Below are 18,532 nucleotides of genomic sequence, written 5' to 3'. Positions count from 1 at the left end.
GAGTCGGAGTCTCACTCTGTCGCCCAGACTGGAGTGCAGTGGCCGCTCCCGGCCACCACAGCCTCATCTGCTGGGCTCCGGCGATCCTTGCGCCTCAGCCTTCCGAGTAGCCGGAATTACAGACATGCGCTACCACGCCCGGCTGATTTTTTGATTGATTGTAGAGATGAGGTCTCACCTGCCTAGGCGGGTCTCGAACCGGTGGGCTCAGGCAATCCACTCACCTCAGCCTCCCAAAGGCGCGGGATTACAGGCTGAGCCACCGAGCCCGGCTTACCACTTCCTTCTTATCCCTCCCTGATGCTTGTCACCCATCAACTGGCCATCTCTGCCCTCCCCTCCCACACACAAGGTCCCAGCAGGTTGTTCTTGCTGTCTCTTCAACACCGTGTTCCCAGGCCTGAAACAGGGGGCCAGGACACAGAAACTCGCAGTTACTCAGTTAACCAGCTGACAAGTGGATACTTCTGACTCCATTCCATCACCCAGCAGCACACAATGCTGCTCATTGCAGCAGCCACAGAACCCCTGGGTCCTCTGGTCACTTAGGAGGCCACAAGTTCATGCGTCCTCATGCTGTGTTTATAGGCTGTGGCCCCTGCCCGGGGGCCACCACACAGCAGGTGCCCATGAGGGGGTCAAAGCATGCAGGGCATGGAAGAGAAGGGCCTGGACCTTTGAGCTCAGTGTTCCAGCGCCTGGATGGCGGGTGATGTGGAGACAGCCATGGCCCTGCCCAGCCCCAGCTGTCCAGGCAGGCAATAGAGACCCAACTTCCAGCTCCCAGCATGGCTGTCCCTACCTCTCACCTTTCACGCTACCTGTTGACAGAGTCGGGAAAAGATTCTCCCATTTCGTCCTGTTCTCTGTGGTGCCCCAGTGTCCCCACCCCCTGTCCTGCTTGCAGGGGGGTGAGGGGGGAATGCTGGACTCCCAAGGCCCTTGTCTGGGGTGCTTGGTTTTTGTTTTTGAGTTGTGGTCTCACTTTGTTACCCAGACTGGAGTGCAGTGGCACAATCATGGCCACTGCAGCCTTGACCACCCGGGCTCAGGCAGTCCTCCCACCTCAGCCTCCCGGGTAGTTTAGTCCTAGCTACTCGGGAGGCATGTGTCACCATGCCCGGCTGATTTTTAAAATTTTTTTGTAGAGACGAGGTCTCACTATGTTGCCCAGGCTGGTCTCGAACTCCTGGGCTCAAGTGATCCTCCCACTTCAGCCTCCAGAATAGCTAGGTCTACAGACATGCACCACCACGTTCAGCCTATTCTTTTATTTTTTGTAGAGATGAGGCCTTGCTATGTTGCCCAGGGTGGTCTTGAACTCTTGGGCTCAAGCAGTCCTCCCACCTAGGCATCCCAAAGTTCTGGGATTATAGGAGTGAGCCATCGTGCCTAGCCTGGTGTGTTTGTTAATTGATGGTTTTAGTCTGCACAATTGCTTTGTTTCCTTTTTCTGCAGTGGGTACCCCACCAACCAGGAACAAATGTGAGCCTTTGCAACTAAATGTAAGTGAGCAGTGTCCTTGGAAATGGCCCCGAGAGTGCTGCAGACCCCAAGCCAGCAGCGCCAAACTTTGGGTAATTTTACAGCAATGAGAATATGCAATCCCAGGGGAGCCTGTGCCTCCCTTGGGCTGTGCACCTCATAGCTGGGGACTGACCAGGCAGCGGGAACCACAGTTCTGGCTTTCCTGGGGTCAGGAACATGGTCTGGGGCCAAGTGTCTTAGTCCATTTTGCATTGCTGTAAAGGAATACCTGAGGCTGGGGGATTTATTTTTTAAAAAGAGGCTCATTTTGGCTCGCAGTTCTGTGTGGCACTGGCATCTGGCTTCTGGTGAGGCCTTGGGAAGTTCCACTCATGGCAGAAGGTGGAGAGGGAGTAGGTTTGTCTCATGGCAAGAGTGGAAGTAAGGGTCAGAGAAGGAGGTGCCCGGCTCTTTTGAACAACCAGTTCTCATATAACAGAGCGAAAACCCACTTGTGATGGCAAGAAGGGCACCAAGCCATTTGGGAGAGAATCGCCCCCATGACTCAAACCCACCAACTCTAGGGATTTCATTTCAACATGAGTCTTGAGGAGACAACTATCCAAACTAGATTGCCAGGGTTGGGACATCCACCGGGTGCTTGTGAGATAACTGGAGGGAGACTTACTTCATTGCCCGGTGAGTTACGGCTTATCTGCTGAGTGCTGGCCACCATGCGGTGGGTGGGAGGGGATGGAGAGCCAGTCAGCAGGTCTCGGCCCTTCCGGAGTCGATGACAAAGTGGGGGTATCTAGGAGGGGGGCGTTGGCAGGCCAATTACCGAAAAGCCTGCCTGGAGAAAAACAATCTATGAGCATCGTTCCTGAAACAACCAATTGCATCTAATCAAATAATGTTTTCCTTAACTCACTACTAATTTGTTTTCAAGATCAACCGTATGAAGGCTTTGGAGCTGAGATCTATTTTCGGATTCCCTGCCTCTCTGCACATTGCCTCAATTCTTCATTTCATTTTAGCTGTTCTGAATAATTCACACACAGAGCAAATTGCTTCTTGCTCCTCCTGCCTGGATCTCGGAAGGGAAGCCTGCACCGTGGGGCCGGGTCGGAAAGGAGCCCGCTGGCTTCCGCCTGGCTCCTGATGAGGGATCTTGGGCGATATTTCAAAATAAAGCCAAAGAAGAGAGGATTGCGGGCCAGCCCCATTTCCCCAACAGGTTCCTGACGTCCAGTACACAGGCGTTCAGTTCACAACTGCAAAGATGTGGAATCAGCCTAAATGCCCGCCAACCAATGAGCAGATAATGAAAACGTGTCCTATACACGCTGTGGAATACTATCCAGCCATCAAAAAGAAGGAAATAACATCTTTTGCGGCAGCTTGGATGGAATGGGGAACCCGCATCCCAAGGGACCAACACAGGAACAGAAAACTAAACACCGCATGTTCTCACTAATAAGCGGAAGCTGAACAAAGGGTCTGCAAGGCCCAGAGAGTGGGATGAGGGACACTGGAGACTGAGGAGGGGGTGAGGAAGGGGGAAGGGACGAAAAATCACCTATCGGGGACAGTGTGCACAGGTGGGGGTGCTTACACTTAAAACCCAGACCAAGCTATTTGTACCCCCTAAAGCTGTTGAAATAAAGGAAAAAAGAACAAAACAGAGCTTGGGTTCTGCTCTTCCTTCTGTGTCATGACTCTCTCAGTTCTGAGGCACAGAGAAGAGATGTGGAGACTCTCCCTTCTGTGCTCCACAGAGTCGCAGCGGAATGTCCCTGGGACCCCAAGCAGCTCCCGTTACGTAAACAGACTGTCCAGGGGAAGGAAGAGAGCCAGAATCGGCCCAGACTCTGCCTCGAGGGGTTGAACAACCTCCTCACAGTCCTGGCGGCTCAGTCCACTGTGGGCACCTCCAGGGAGCTCTGGAAATATTTATTGAGTTGGAAAGATGAATGGAAGTTTCTAGAAGCCAAGCCACCCCACTGGCCTGAGCCCCAGGCATCCTGTGTCCCCACCTCACTGTCCTGGGCCCCAGCCATGTGTCACCTCTGCTGTCCCCACCCCACCGTCTGGGCCCTGGCCTCATGTGTTTCTCCTGCCGTCCCCGCCCCACCGTTCCAGGCCCCGGCCCCATGTGTCACCCACTGCCTTTTACTTTCCGAGAGTTGTCTCAGCTCCGCCCCACGGGTGAGTCCCGTCGGCATCCCATTTGACAGACTTGAAACCTGAGGCTGCCGCATGCTGCCTGGTGCTAGAGCAGTGCCTTTTGCAGGGTCTTCCTGGCCTCCAGCCTCCACCCCCTCCTTCCGTGTCCACAGAAGCTCTCGTGGTGTTGAATTGGCCTGCTCTTTTCTGCTTCCTTTCTGGAAGATGGCTCCCCCGAAAGCCTGTGCCGGTGAGGGGGGCGAGAGAAGTGTAGGGGTCCAGGGATGGAGCATCCCTGCCCAGAGCATCGCTTTTTAGACGACTCCCAGCCTGTGTTTACCAGTCGTCAAGGGCCCGCAGGACGCCTACACTTGTCTGTTGTTTCATTGTTCTTTTATGGGTGAAATTAGCTGCCGGTTTCGTATCCAAGAACTGGAGACTCTGAACACCTTCCGGAACTGTCTGTCTCTGGCTCCTTCGCTGGACTCAGGGCCCTTCGAGACTGGGGCATCTGGTTTGAACCTCTGTAGCTCTGCGCTCATTAATGGAGCTGTGGGCTCACCCCTTGGGACTGATCTCGCCCCGGTCTGTCTGGCATCGGCAGACTGACAGCCTTCCGAGAGCAGGGACCTCTGAGGATTCTTACGTGGCTGTCAGTCATCTTTGAACTTGAGCCCGGCCCCAAGATCGCAGCCCCAGAGCCCCCGTGCTGCAGTAAACATTTAATTGAATCTCTCCTTCCCTGGCCCTTCCTGAGTTAACATCAGTTCCTCGGAATGGCTTGATGTGGCCAGTGTTTTTCTTCTTTATTATGGCCTGCCACAGCCAATTTAACAGGGACAACAAGAGCCAGCCTAAGCAAGACGAACAGGGAGCTGAGGGGAAAGCCCGTCCTGCTGATCACAGGAACCAGAAAGCTGGAAGCCGGGGTGGGCAGTGCTGGTGGTGGATGGACAGGTGGGCACTTTGCAGGCTCTGTTCTCTTGGGAACAGCAGAGAGGTCTGGGCTGGAGGCGTGGGCCAGAGAGGGCACTTTCCAGTGGATCTGGGTGAGCTGTAGATGTCCTTGGAGCAAGAAGCTGTTCGGAGTGTGGGGTAGGGGATCCTCCAGGAAAAAGAATTCAATAAGCAAAACGGAAACAACAAGAAACAGGCAGTCACAACATCATTCTTGGCGACCTTATTTCCCAGCCCTTAGCGGGAAGGAAAAAAATCAATAAGAAAACGGCCGTTTCTTTTCCGAGGACATCGCTGGAACCTCCTGGGAGGCTACACCCCCTCCTTCCTCCTCCCTACTCCCCTTGGCCCGTCTCCAGGGACCTGACTTGGGAAGGAAGAAAATGGCCCCCAGGGGAGTGGGGCTCATCCCTGTAACTCTAAAACATTGGCCAATTAGAAGAGAGTTTTGTGACATCGCTCCGATTTCTCCAAACGCAGCTCTTCGACAAGAGCCCAAGGCTGGGTGTCGGGGGGATTTGGATGTGTCTAGGGGCCCCATACCTGGCTGTGCCGACTTGGACAGGCATTAACTGTTCTCTCTGGGGCTCAAAGTCTCCATTTGCTGAGTGCAGGTGACAGTGCCTTAGGGGCAGGGTAGAGGACTGCCGGGTTCTCCGAGGAGGGGCAGCCTCCCCGGGTAGGAGAGGGCGGCTGGAGCCCGGCCAAAGTGTGCTTTGCCTGCAAGCCAGAAGGAGTCAGCTTGGGGCATTTTCCAGGTAAAGCCAGCAGGTAGAAGTCACTGGACATGACAGCTGGCGGCTCTGCCAGCCTGGATGGAGCCATCGTGAGAACCTGGACTGCTACCCCAGGGAGTGGGGAATGGTATCTCCCACCATCGGATCCAAGTTTCCCAGCATCCCTCTCACAAGGCCAACATTGGTGGATGAGGAAACTGAAGCCCAGTGCTGGCGGGACATGGTGGAGGCAAAAGCCCAGGTCTAGGTGGCTTGACGCCCAAGCTTCACCCCTCCCTCACAGGACTTGCCCCCCCAAAGGTGACTTCGCCCCTCCCTCACAAGATGACCTCACAGGACTCCTGCTGGGATGAGGCCTTGAAAGGAAGTCTCCCTGGAAGCAGGGAATTTCTGCTCCCACTTTGCCAAGGGAGGCTAAACCTCAAGTGAGTGAAGAATGTCCAACGCCCACTTGTTGGCCTGCAACTGCTCTGCTTCTGGTAGAGTATTGGCAGGTGTGGGTGTGTGCAAGTGTGTGCATGCATGTGGGTGTGTGCTAGTGTGTGTGCATGCATGTGCATGTGTTCAAATGTGTGCGTACATATGTGTTCAAGCATGCATGCATACATGTGGTGTGTGCACGCATGTGTGCGTGTGCGTGTGTGCAAGTATCTGCATGCATGTGTGCCAGTGTGTGCATATGTGTGCAAGCGTGCGTATGCACTGCATACACAGCAAAGTGTGTGCACATAAATGCATGTGTGCACGTGTGTGTGTGCATGTGTGCAAGTGCTTGCAAGTATCTGCACGCATGTGTGCAAGTGTGTGCATATGCGTGCAAGCAAAGTATGTGCATTACATACACAGCAAAGTGTGTGCACACAAATGCATGTGTGCACGTGTGTGCGTGCATGTGTGCAAGTGTGCAAGTGCGTGTGTATGCAAACGCATGTGTGTGTGTGCATGGGTGTGATGGGGCAGCAGCCCGAAGGGCACACAGAGGAATGGTCCTGCTCTCCACGAGCCGGCCTCCGCCAGTGAGGGAAGAGGCAGAAGCAGAAGCAGACACCGGCCCTCTGGCCCCTCCTCCCTTGGTCAGGGCCTCCCCTGCTGCCCGCTCAGCCCAAAGCAGTGACTCACCGGCACAGAGTCTGGCTGGGCACACTACTCTGGCACCTTCTGCTGCCCACGGTGGGATGAATACTAAGTGGCCAGTGACTCACGCACTGGAGGACACACTGCGGGGCCCATGGGCCAGCCCTGGGTGGGAAGGAGGGTGGCCCAGGGTCCAGCAGCCCTGGGCTCCAGGCTACGCTTAATCTCCTCTGTCTATTGCTGTAAAACCAAGATCTGCGATGCCACATGGGATGAGAGGTTTCCCCAGAAGGTCTTCTCGGAACAAGACCCCACCTCAGCTTAGAAGTCTGGCAAAACCTCTGAAATTAGGTTCTTGGTTTAGAACAGCAAGGACCTGCGCAGAGACACATGGCACCCTCGAACCACTGCAGTCTCTACGGATGCCGGATGCAGCGACACTTTGGCCCCAGATCCCCACTTAGATCTCATGGCCACTCCTGGGGTGAGATTTTACAACCTGGGGGTTGGGCTTCACGGGCCTTGAGATTTCTAAACATCACGTTAAAAAGTGGTGGAGAAGGGCTCAAGTCACACGATCTATTAAAAAGAACCGGCCCTTGGCTTCCTGGGACAGACTCAGGGAGGCGAGGGTAAGGGACAGACCCCAGCACAAAGGGGGAACTTAGACCATTTAAGAGGTAGGAAGCAACCCCTTTGGGTCCCCTCCCACTGACCTCTCCCACTTTTCTGTGCTCTCAATAAATCCTGCTTTCTAAAAAAAAAAGAGGTAGGAAAAGACAAAATGGCCCCACATTTCACACCACCAGACCCAAGGCACCAAGGCTCTCAGGGAAGCAGGGAGACTGCAGTGTCCAGAGAAACCTGGTAAGTTCCCTATGACCTTGGAGTGGGAAATGCCTGACTAGGACCCCGAGGCCAAGCCAGCAGGGGTGACTATGCCTACAGCAACACAACCACACAAAACCATATCCACACCAATACAAACACACAAAACCAAGCCTACCCCAACACAAACAAAATCAAGCCTTTACTAATACACACATAAAACCCAGCCTACACCTACACAAACACCCCAAACCAAGCCTACAGCAACACACACACACACAACTCAGCCTGCACTAACACAAACATACAAAACAAGCCTACATGACCACAAGGACAGACACAAAACCGACACATAACAAAAATCAACAGACGACTACAAGCAAGCAATATTTGCAACCCAAATCTCAGAATCACAAAGGCTCACTTTCCACACATAGAAAGACTCCTTCACGATGGTGTCCCCGTCCCCTCCAACCCCAAGTGACAGTGGCCCTGCCCCTTCTTGCCCCAAGTGTTGAAGACTCCGACAGAGAGGACCCATCACTGGGTAGGAAAAGGGGGAAAAGCATGAACGGAGAGTTCACAGAGAACAGAAGGGTCCTCCCACTGCCCCAAGTGAAGTGTCCCCGCCTCCTCCTGTCCTACAAGATGGTGTCCCCGTCCCCTCCTGTCATTTGTGATGGTGTCCCCGTTCCCCCACTACCCCAAGTGATGGTGCCCCTGTCCCCTCCTGTCCTGAATGTCCGTGCCCCTATTCCCTCCTGTCCTACATGATGGTGTCCCCGTCCCCTCCTGTTCCAGTTGATGGTATCCCCATCTCCTCCTGTCCTGCATGATGTCCACATCCCCTCCTTGTCCTTCATGATGGTGTCCCTGCTCCTCTAGTACCCCAAGTGATGATGTTCCCCTCCCCTCATGTCCTACGTGATGGTGTCCCCGTTCCCTCCTGTCCTACGTGATGATATCTCTGTTCCGCCACTACTCCAAGTGATGGTGCCCCTGTCCCCTCCCGTCCTAAATGATGGTGGTATCCCCGCCTCCTCCTGTCCTGCATGATGAAGTCTCTGTTCCCCCACTACCCCAAGTGATGTTGTCCTCATCCTTTCCTGCCCCAAGGGATGGCGCCCCCATCCCCTCCTGTCCTAAATGATGGTGTCCCAGTTCCCTCCTGTTCTGCATGATGGTGGTGTCCCCATCCCCTCCTGTCCTACGTGATGGTGTCCCCGTCACCTCCTGTCTTAAGTGATGGTGTCCCCATACCTTTTGCACTAAGTGACAATGTCCCCATCCTTCTCCCCTAAGTGACAGTGTCCCCATCCTTCTCCCCTAAGTGACAGTGTCCCCATCCTCCTCTTCCCTAAGTGATGATGTCCCTATCCCTTCCTGTCCTATGTGATGCTGTCCTCTTCCTTTTGCTCTAAGTGATGATGTCCCTGCTTCCTGCAGTCCAGAGAGTGAAGACAGACTTTGAGTTCACTGGTCAGCCCTACACGAGTGTCTGGACAAGGACCTGACCCAAATCCCTCTGTCCGCCATCCCCAACCCAGCCTCTGAGAGCTGCCCCGGGGGCTCATTTCTTGTGGGCACCAAGTACTGTCTGTTGTCCCCCACAGCGACTCAGCTCACCCCTGAGCTTCTGGACACACCTTAGGGTCTTGTCCACGTTGGCCCACTTGTGGATGCTGCTTTACATGTCAGAAATCTGGCTGCCCGCAGAGACGACCGGCCTCTCAGAGTTTGGCCATCATTGGATGGGCCTGACGCCTCTTCTTCGACAGGACGGTGTTCGGCTTGAGAGACCGCAGGGAATGGCCTCTGGGTGTCCCCTTCAAAGGCAATTAGGCGAAATGCTCCAATAGAGCCACAGCAACATTTTCATCCTCGGAGTTTTCACAGACCGTGAATAGGTGGCCGTCAGCTTTTCTGGGCTGAAGAGTCCCTCAGGCTGAGATGATGACCCCGTTGTGCTCAGGACATCCTTTGCGGTCACTCGCCTGCTGACTGAGGTTGCTCCGGCGTGCTTGGCTATTTGAAATAATGTCACTTTTCATTTCCGGATCCTTTCCGAGGACGGAGCCCAGTGCCGTCCACCCAACCTTTCCTCAGAGCCCCAGAGACGGGCTCCCCACCCAGTGCTGCCCACTTCAAGTAAGAACTTGGACAGAGAGAAAAGCCACCCCTTGTCCCACCCCTCCCATAGATTCTACATGAGCACACCCGCGGCTCTGAAGGAGCAGGAGGGGGGCTTCCATGGATACCTGGGGGCGGTGGGTGCAGATCACTAGTCATAGGCCTCCTTCGGGAAAAGAAACTGTAGAAAGTTCTAATACAGTTCTTGTGTGTCTCATGTGCTGGTCTCTGAGTATCTCGAAGAACTACCGGGTTTTGATTCCAGGCCAAACTTTTAATAAAGAAAATTCATCCACAGATGTTCCACCATCAGCCAATATATTCGGTTATTGGAATCCGGGAGATTTAATGGCAGGGCGGTTATTTTATTTGTTCTCTGGATGGAAGCATTTTTCTTGCGTATTTAATATCCTGGAGGAATATTTCCCCTCAGTCTGAGACAGAAGATCCATTGTGGACCTATCAGGTGATTATTTTGTCTCCTGGTGACTCATAGAACAGGTATTTGTACATTTGTTTTTTTACTATGTCGTTAAGGGGAAATTACAAAGAAATCAGCCCATAATTACAGCTGTAATGACAGAACAATTCTGGCCTGATTGTGTTTGGATAAGTTCCTATCTCATTGGGAATAAAGTCAGTGGCCTCGCAGACTGAGTCGTGGCTTTATTGAAACTCAGGCTTCTATTTTTAATATCTAGCTCTGCCTCACAGGGGGATTTTGTACGCCGTTTCCCTTCCCAAGATAATTCATCAACATCAAAGTATGAAGATGCCACCCACTTGTAAAAGTTCTCACTGGGTGCACATCCTGTATGGTGTGTGAGTACTGTCTTCCTGCTAATGAGGCCTCATTAGGGATTAGGCATTTCCTAATTAAGGATTAAGCATTTCTGCCTCCCACCTCCTCCCAAAGTCAGGGTTCACTGAATGCAGGAAATGTGGGTGCTGGCAACAACAAGAAATCAAGAAAGGGTATTTTCTTGGAAAATACCTAGGGTTTGGAAAATAACTTTTTTTTTTTTTTGAGTCCGGGTCTTACTCTGTCACCCAGGCTAGAGCGCAGTGGCATGATCATGGCTCACTACAGCCTTGGCCTCCTGGGCTCAGGCAATCCTCCTTTCTCAGTCTCCCAAGTGACTGGGACTATAGGCACACACCACTACACCCAGGTAACTTTTTTATTTCTTGTAGGGACAGGATCTCCCTATGTTGCCCAGGCTGGTCTGGAACTCTTGGCCTCCAGCAATCCCTCCACCTCAGCTTTCCAAAGTGCTGGAAGTGAACCACCACCATGCCTGGCTGGAAAAATCACCTATTTTGGATACCAAAAATGCCCCCACCTAATTCCCAAGGAATACGTCATCGGGTGCCAGAGAATCCTATATGCCAGGGGCTGGGGGAGACTGAGTGAAGCCGAGGAGCGGGCTGAGAGTCCAGAGGAGCGCAGGTTGTAGGGAGTGCTGTCCCTGGAGGTGAGAGAGGATGACTCCCTAGCAACGACGCGGTGAGCTGGGCCTTTGGGGAGGGGGTTCGAAGGGCAGGGCGCCAGAGCTCCGAGTCGGTTGGGGCCTGGGTGGGCACAGCAGAAAGTGGCCGACCAGGGGAGGTTGCATACAGGGCAGGGGTGGCCACTGTCCCCCTGCAGGGGGTTCTGGGAAGCTCTTGATCACGGTGGTACAGGCCCACCCAACCCCCTGCAGAGACATGACCCCAGCGGGCAGGCAGGCCAGGGGCCTGAGGACCAGATTTGGATCCCATGAGTGGCGGATGGCCGTGTGGACTGAGTCCAGCCCTGTTGGTCAACAATCCCCAACTCATCTCCAGAGACGTGGTGTGTCCCCACCCTCCCCCCACAGTGGTGTAGGGCTCACCCTTGTCCTAGTTTTCATCCCATTTTCCCTAACTATTGTCCAGGGCCAGGGAACCAGGCATCTACTGTGACCAAGCTGGACACGGTCCTCAACTGCCTCCTTCCCCGATCAGCTTCCCGTTTCAAAGGCCTAGCTTCCGTATGGGTACAGGAATCGGTGTCATACACTTTTAGACATTCTCGGACTCTAGGCACATGCTGTCCCAAACACCGCAGACTTTGGCTTCACTCACTTGCCATCAACAGCCCTGCCTGGGTACTGGCCTGGCTGCCATCCCAGGACAAATGACGGAGACTCCGGAAGCTTGTCCACTCACTGGTTTGAGCAGGTGCCACTGGGCCGGGCTTCCCAGCTGCCTGGCTTTTCCCAAGGCCCCTCATCCCTGCCCTGCCACCCACCTTGCTGGGGATGCCAGCTGCCCCGGCAGCAGAGGGGAGGTGACATTGGGGGGACTCCCACTCCCCATGCCCCACTTTGGAACCCGGATGAGTTCCTTCTTTTTCCAAGTTGGGTCAGGAGTGCTGTCTTGTGCAGGAAAGTCCTCTGATATTGTTCCTTCTCTGGCTGGCATGACATGGTGTGACGCCCCAGGCCACGCCAGGAAGGCTCTGGATGCAAGATGCAGCTTGTCTTGCAGAGCCCTTAGGACCACTCTAGAGACAGGGGCCTGACGAGGCCTATAAGGGTACTGTTGGTGTTGTCCTGGGCATCTCACATGACCCACCATGTCCAGGTCCCAGGGGATCGCCACTCACTTCCTGGGCCTGCTGCAGCCCGTGGTGAGTGGCCTGGCTGGGGGTTTACCTGCACTCAGTAGGGCCTCTGTTGGTGGCTGCTACCACATCAGGGTTGTCTGGAGTGGGTGCTGTCCAGGACCCCTCCCAGCTGTGTCTATGGAGGGGGGAAATGAGGTGTGGGAGGGATCCCTAGATTCAAGTCAGAGCTGTGCCCAGGGTCACTTCAGGGGTGAGGAAATTGCAAATAGACCCTCCAGACTCTGACCCTTGGGGGGACAGGTGTTTCAGGAGCCACTGAGAGCTATCCCTTGCCTTCTCCCGAAAGGACTTTCCCTTCTTTTCTGAAAGGACCACACCAACTTTGAGTACACGCCATGTTATGCTGGCCAGAGAAGGAGCAATGTCAAAGGACTTCCCTGCAAAAGACAGCACTCATGAGGGGTCATGAGTCTATCTATTGAGGAGCTGGGAGTCTCTATCACTTTTTAAAAAAATTTTATTAATTTTTTTTGGAGTCAGGCTCTCACTTTGCCATCCAGGCTGGAGTACAGTGGCACAACCATGGCTCCCTGCGGCCTTGACTTCCTGGGCTCAGGCGATCTTCCCGCCTCAGCCTCCCGAGGAGTTAGAACTACAGGCATGCACCACCATGCCCAGATAATTTTTTATTTTTATTTTTGTAGAGACAAGGTCTCACTATGTTGCCCAGGCGGGTCTTGGACTCCTGGCCTCAAGTGATCGGTCCTCTTGCCTTGGCCTCCCAAAGTGCTGGAGTGACAGGCGTTGAGGCACTGTGCCTGGCTCCATCATTTTAAGAACCCTCAGAAATGACAAAGGAAGCCCAGATGTCTCCTAATATTTTTATTGATCCTTAGGTAACTGGATAGTACAAAGTTTTCCTCTTTTTGTTTTTGTTTTTTTTACTTAAAAAATGTACTTTCTGCACGCTGTTGCCCTCCTGACATTCCTTTCTCCCTGGAAACTCGAGTTTCCCTGGACAAGCCCTTCCTATCCATGGTTACATGATTTAGATAATTTAACGAGAAGAGGATAATTCCTTTGATTATTATCAACATGAACTTGACTATGTCTCTATAAGGGTGAACACTGATTTTTTTTTCTTTTGAGAAACAAAAACCATCCACTTATTACTCCAAACTACGGCATTGCATTTACAACATTCATTGCATAAACTGAACACACGAAGTTACCACCTCAAGGAAACAACAGACAAGACGTTGCACGATATATCTACGGGGTACGCAAGTTCAAACGACGTGGATACAGCAAATCCGTTCTACGCACTCTGACCACCGCTGCGGGAAGCACTAGACACGGGTCCAGGAGCTACTTGGGAGTCTGGGCACGGTTAATCTAAGAGACAACGACACGGTCAAGGAACGGCGCTGCAATGGGATGTGAGTGACACCGGCCCGGGGAGACAGGACGATCACATCCCTCGGAGCTGACCACGATCTAAGGACACGTCCATGCGATCCCAACAGTGGGTTGTTCTCGGGGGAGAGTTGGCCAACAGTCATTGCCTTGCTTTTTTAGTATGTTGTTTGACCAGAGAGGGACACAGCGGGGGTTGGGGTAGGGGGCGGGGGAAGCAGGGAGGGGACCCGGGGCACCGTGGGCTGCAGTTCCAGCTGCAATATAGGGGGTTTCTTCCGACGTCTGTGACCCGCCGACCCGAGTAGGGGGGGACGCACGGAGGTAATGCCATCCCTCGATGTCAGAATCCGCAGTGCTGATGATAATTTTTCAAAATCAGTATGATTAGTATCGTTAGTATCTTTTTGGCAGCTGTTTCACAGGGGTGGGTGAGGGCTCGCCTCTGCCACCCCAGCTTCCAGGCAGAGAGGGAGCTATAACTCGTCGGAGCGGATGACATGGAACAGCGTCACGTTGTAGAGGATCTGGTGGCCGTTGTTCCAGGCATACAGGGCGCGGTCCTTGGGGTTGTAGTCCAACATGGAGATGTGGGAGTATTTGTTCTGGAAGGGGATGTCAATGTACTCATAGGTGGAGGCGTTGGTCTGGTAGGCGTAGTGGACTTTGGTGCCCCCCGAGTAGCCGTTGGTGACGTACAGGGTCCCACAGATGATGAAAGCCTCGCCGGCGCTGCGCTTGGGGTAGCTGGTGTTCCAGGTCTGCAGGATCTGCAGGGACACGGGGTCCAGCTTGCTGATCACGATGTTGCCGGCATTCTGGTTGGTGGCGTAGACGGCCCACAGCCCGTTCTCGTCCACCATGAGGTCGATGTCCGAGTGGCCGCCCCAGGCGTAGTGGTACATGTTGTTGTAGCCGGCGTAGTCCAGGCTGCGCGTCTTGAGGATGGTCTCCGTCTTCAGGTCAAAGCGGATGATGATGTGGCTCTGGAACTTGTTGAAGTAGATGGAGCCATTGTAGACCACCTGTCCCGTGCCGGACCAGGGGTGGGGGAGGCGGTGGGACGTGAAATTGTCCGTGTTCATAAAGTCGATCATGGACTTGTACTCACGGACGAAGCGGTTGTTGTGGTAGCCGTCCATGTACCAGACCTGCAGAAGGAGAACAGACCAGGACCGGGTTAGCGTTTCCAAAGGAGTGCGGGCAGGCTTCTCCCAGGGGGAAACCTGGGCTCTGACTTGGAATTCCCTGGGCACCAAGAGAAGGAGCTGGAAGAACCTGGAAAGAATGATTGACTTGGCCCAGTGCGGTGGCTCACGTCTGCAATCCCAGCACTTTGAGAGGCTGAGGTGAGAGGACTGCTTGAGCCCAGGAGTTCGAGACCAGCCTGGGCAACATAGTGAGAGACTCCATCTCTATATAAAAACAATTTAAAAATTAGCCTGGTGTCATGGTGCACGCCTGTAGTCCCAGCTACTTGGGAGGCTGAGGCAGGAGGATCTCATGAGCCCAGGAGTTTGAGGTTACAGTTAGCTATGATCGTTCCACTGCACTCCTGGGCAATAAAGTGAGACTCTGTCTTCAAAAAAAATTTTTTTTTAAACAAGAACAATTAGGACTATCAGATTCCATGTCCTCCCTCCAAACCCATGGTGCACTCTTCCAAAGGGGACAGGACTATTTTGCTACCAGAAAAAGAATCGTCCAGTTTGAAGAAAGGACATGGTGGGAAGGTGGGTGGGAACTACCAGCCTGGGACACCTGCAGTCTCACTACAGTCATCCCACATAATTCATATAAGCGGGTGGTCCCCTAAACCATGTCAGGACCCCAGATTGAGCTCTCTGCTTCGGATGCCACCAGGTCATGGAGTCGTGGCCCCATTCGTGGCTGTATCCCCCAGCCAAGGGCCTGGCCTGTAGCGGGTATGCACAGACACTTGTGGTAGAAGGATACTCCTTCTGTGCAAGGACCCAGCACCATGAGATGGCATTGGAAAGGGCACAGGTGCCTGGCCCTGGATGGGTGCAAATGCTCCCAGCACGGGGCAGCTCTGGTGTGCAGTGACAACTGGCTCTCAAGGAGGCTGGGCAAAGCAGGTTCTTGTAAGCCAACAGGACACAATGCGTGTGGCTTCTCAGTCCTGCCAAGGCCATCCCTGCGGCTCTGAGTCATCCCGTCTGCCAGGCAGAGCGTCATTCATGCAGCCTTTGGGATGCTGTCAGCGTCCCCACTCATTGTCAAACCTAATCCAGGGGACAGCATCTGTCTGGGGAACAACGTGGGTTTCAGAAAAGCTTCTGGTTGTCTAAATCAACCAAGATCACAAACACAGTGGTGGCCCGAGTTTGGGGTTACAGAAGAAGAGCGATTTCCGATGATTGCTTAAACGCCCGTCGGCTTGAGAGCTGTCTGGACCTTGTACAGAACACTTTGGTCATTTTCCACCAATACAAGAGCAAATTAGAAAGGGACGTGGTTAGCAGAAAGAAATGTGGCAGGCTAATGCCGCTCCCTGAGCATCTGTCTGACAGTGAGACAGCTGCTTTATCCGCTGGGAGCTCTGTGACCACAGGAGAGATTAGGGACGTGGGAGCTTTCAGACTTGGCATGACACATGCGTTAAAAATTAAAAAAAAATCATAACCTTGTCCTGAGACATCCATTCAGATACTTAGAGGCAGATGCGCTTTTTGTTTTTAATGAAATGTCTGAAAAACTGGGTCTCATTGGAGGCGGCTATTATCCTTAGCCTCCGCAGACCCGCCTCAACAATGTGGGTCATGGATTAGGACTGGGAGGGGTGTTAGAAGGACCAGGGCCATGCACCGAAACCCTGGTAAATCACATTGCCAGAGAGTTGCCCTCCCCTCTCTGCTTGGCTGCCTTCTCAGATGGGGAGCTCGCTGCTTCTTTGGAGACTCAGGTCAAATGACATCCCTCTCTGAATCTCCCCTGACTCAACTCTAAAGAATCGTACTTGCTATTTCAGTATGGAGAATGCTTTGTGTGTGTGTGTGTGTGTGTGTGTGTGTGTGTGTGTGTGTGTGTGTGTGTGTATTTCTTTGCGGAGATAATCTCTCGCTATGTTGTCCAGGCTGGTCTCAAACTCCTTGGGCTCAAGTGATCCTCCCGCTTCAGTCTCCTAAAGTGCTAGGATGACAGGCATGAGTCACCATACCTGGCCTGGAAAAAAAGTTTTGAATATGTTCACACATCAGCTGCCCCACCAGTGCATCCTGGATCTGGGGGACCTGATGTGATTCACCTCTGTATACCCGGAATCCAGAGCTGCAGAATGGGGCGACATCATTTTTTGGGGGTGGAGTCCCACTCCATTGCCCAGGCTGGAGTGCAGTGGCATACTCACAGTCACCCCAAGAGTCGACCTGCTGGGCTCTGGAGATCCTTCCACCTCAGCCTTCCGAGTAGCCGAAACTATAGGCACATGCTACCATGCCCGGCTAGTTTATTTATTGTAGAGATGAGGTCTCACCAAGTTGCCCAGGCTGATCTCAAACCCGCAGGCTCAGGTAATCCACTTGTCTCAGCCTCCTAAAATGCTGGGATTACAGGCTGAGCCACCGAGCCCGGCCAACTGAGGGTTTTAAAATTGCCTTTTCTCCTGCTACACTGGTAAATGAGACCCAGGACATAACACTTTCTGAAAATGGAATTGAGGGTAGGAGGGAACATTGGCAAGGACACTCAACATGTAACAATCAGCTCTCGGTCCTAGACGGGGCTCAGGGAGGCTGCCTGGGATGCTTGCCAGTTTCCATGGTGTATATTCTGCACCACACAGAGATTCCGTTGAGCATGAGAAGCCCGCCTGTGACACAGCAGAGGTACACAGAGCCCCGAGGGGCTCGGGATAAGGAGCCCTGTGTTTCCCAGTGGCTGCCTCTCCACTGAGCTCATACTTCTCATTGAAATGCCTTTTCCTTCCCCTCCATCCTAGTCTCAAAGCTCAGCTCGAATTCCCTCAGTGCTGGCTAGTTTTGTCTCTGGGGAGGCGACCCCAAAGACAATACCAGCTTTCAGGGAGACTTAGCACTCTTGTTTTCTGGAAGGACTTACTGTTCTTTCCAACAAGACCCAAGGGCTCCCGGAGAATGGTCGAGAGCATTACTCAGGGCACTTGCAGCATTCTTGGTGCTGGAAGCCGGCATCCTCTCTTGCCTTCAATTCTTACACGTCAGGGGAACTGTGCCCCATTTTTAGACTAGAGAACTGGCCAGGCATGGCAGCTCATGCCTGTAATCCCAGCACTTCAGGAAGCTGAGGCAGAAGGATGTCTTGAAGCCAGGAGTTTGAGACCAGACTTAGAAAACTGAGGCCAGAGAGGTTGGTGATGTTCCAGTGGACAAAGCCAGGCGGGGACTCAAATTCCTGAGTCTGAAACCATTGCTTTGGCCAGGGGTTCTCAGTCAGGCTGATCTGCCCACAGGGGACACTGGATTTGGCTGGAGACAGTTTAGGGGGAATATGGTGCTGGCTTCTGGGGAGCAGGGGCCAGGGATGCTGCTACATATCTTTGTTTTTTTTGAGTTGGAATCTCACTCTGTCGCCCAGGCTGGAGTGTAGTGGCACACTCGTGGTCACTCCAGCGTTGACCTGCTGGGCTCCGGCGATCCTCCTGCCTCAGCCTTCCAAGTAGGTGGAACTACAGGCACACCCTCCACACCCAGCTAATTTTTTGATTTATTGTAGAGATGAGGTCTTGCCAAGTTTCCCAGGCTGGTCTTGAACCCGCAGGCCCAGGCAATCCACTCGCCCTGACCTCCCAAAGTGCTGGGATTACAGGCTGAGCCACCAAGTCCAGCCTGCTACACATCTTGCAGAGGACAACACCCCACCACAAAGAACAACCTGGTCCCAAACATTAGCAGAGGTGGCTGAAAAGCCCTGGTCTTGACCAACTGTTCCACAAACTTGCCAGGTGAATGGCCAGTTTCCCTCAGCCGGCTTGGACTCTCTGCCCTCATTTCCCTGCATTATCCTCACATCATGCACCAGGCCTGGCAATGGATAGGTGGTCACATCCTGGCGGTCGGGGAAAAACAGCCTGGTGGAGTGAGCCTTCATCCCGCCCTCTTCCTCTTCCTCTTAAAAGGCCCTCAGATGCTGCCAGGATCAGATGTGGCACCTGAAGGTTCACACCCG

At 53.4% G+C, this 18,532-nt stretch overlaps 1 protein-coding gene across 1 annotated transcript in view; it reads right to left on the bottom strand.

The window, feature by feature from the left end:
* Positions 1-12,817: 12,817 nt before the first annotated feature.
* Positions 12,818-18,532, bottom strand: part of OLFM1 (olfactomedin 1) — a 32,001-nt gene continuing 26,286 nt past the window's right edge. The window contains exon 5 of the mRNA XM_021706864.1: positions 12,818-14,517. Within this exon, the coding sequence (XP_021562539.1) occupies positions 13,843-14,517 (675 nt within the window). The 3' untranslated portion in view covers positions 12,818-13,842. The remainder of the gene's footprint in view (positions 14,518-18,532) is intronic.

The sequence above is a fragment of the Carlito syrichta genome, unplaced genomic scaffold (assembly GCF_000164805.1).
Source record: "Carlito syrichta isolate Samal-C Ts95f unplaced genomic scaffold, Tarsius_syrichta-2.0.1 Scaffold316169, whole genome shotgun sequence".
Lineage (NCBI taxonomy): Eukaryota > Metazoa > Chordata > Mammalia > Primates > Tarsiidae > Carlito > Carlito syrichta.
The sequence above is the reverse complement of the archived record's forward strand: the minus strand, read 5'-3'. Positions and strand labels throughout refer to the sequence as shown.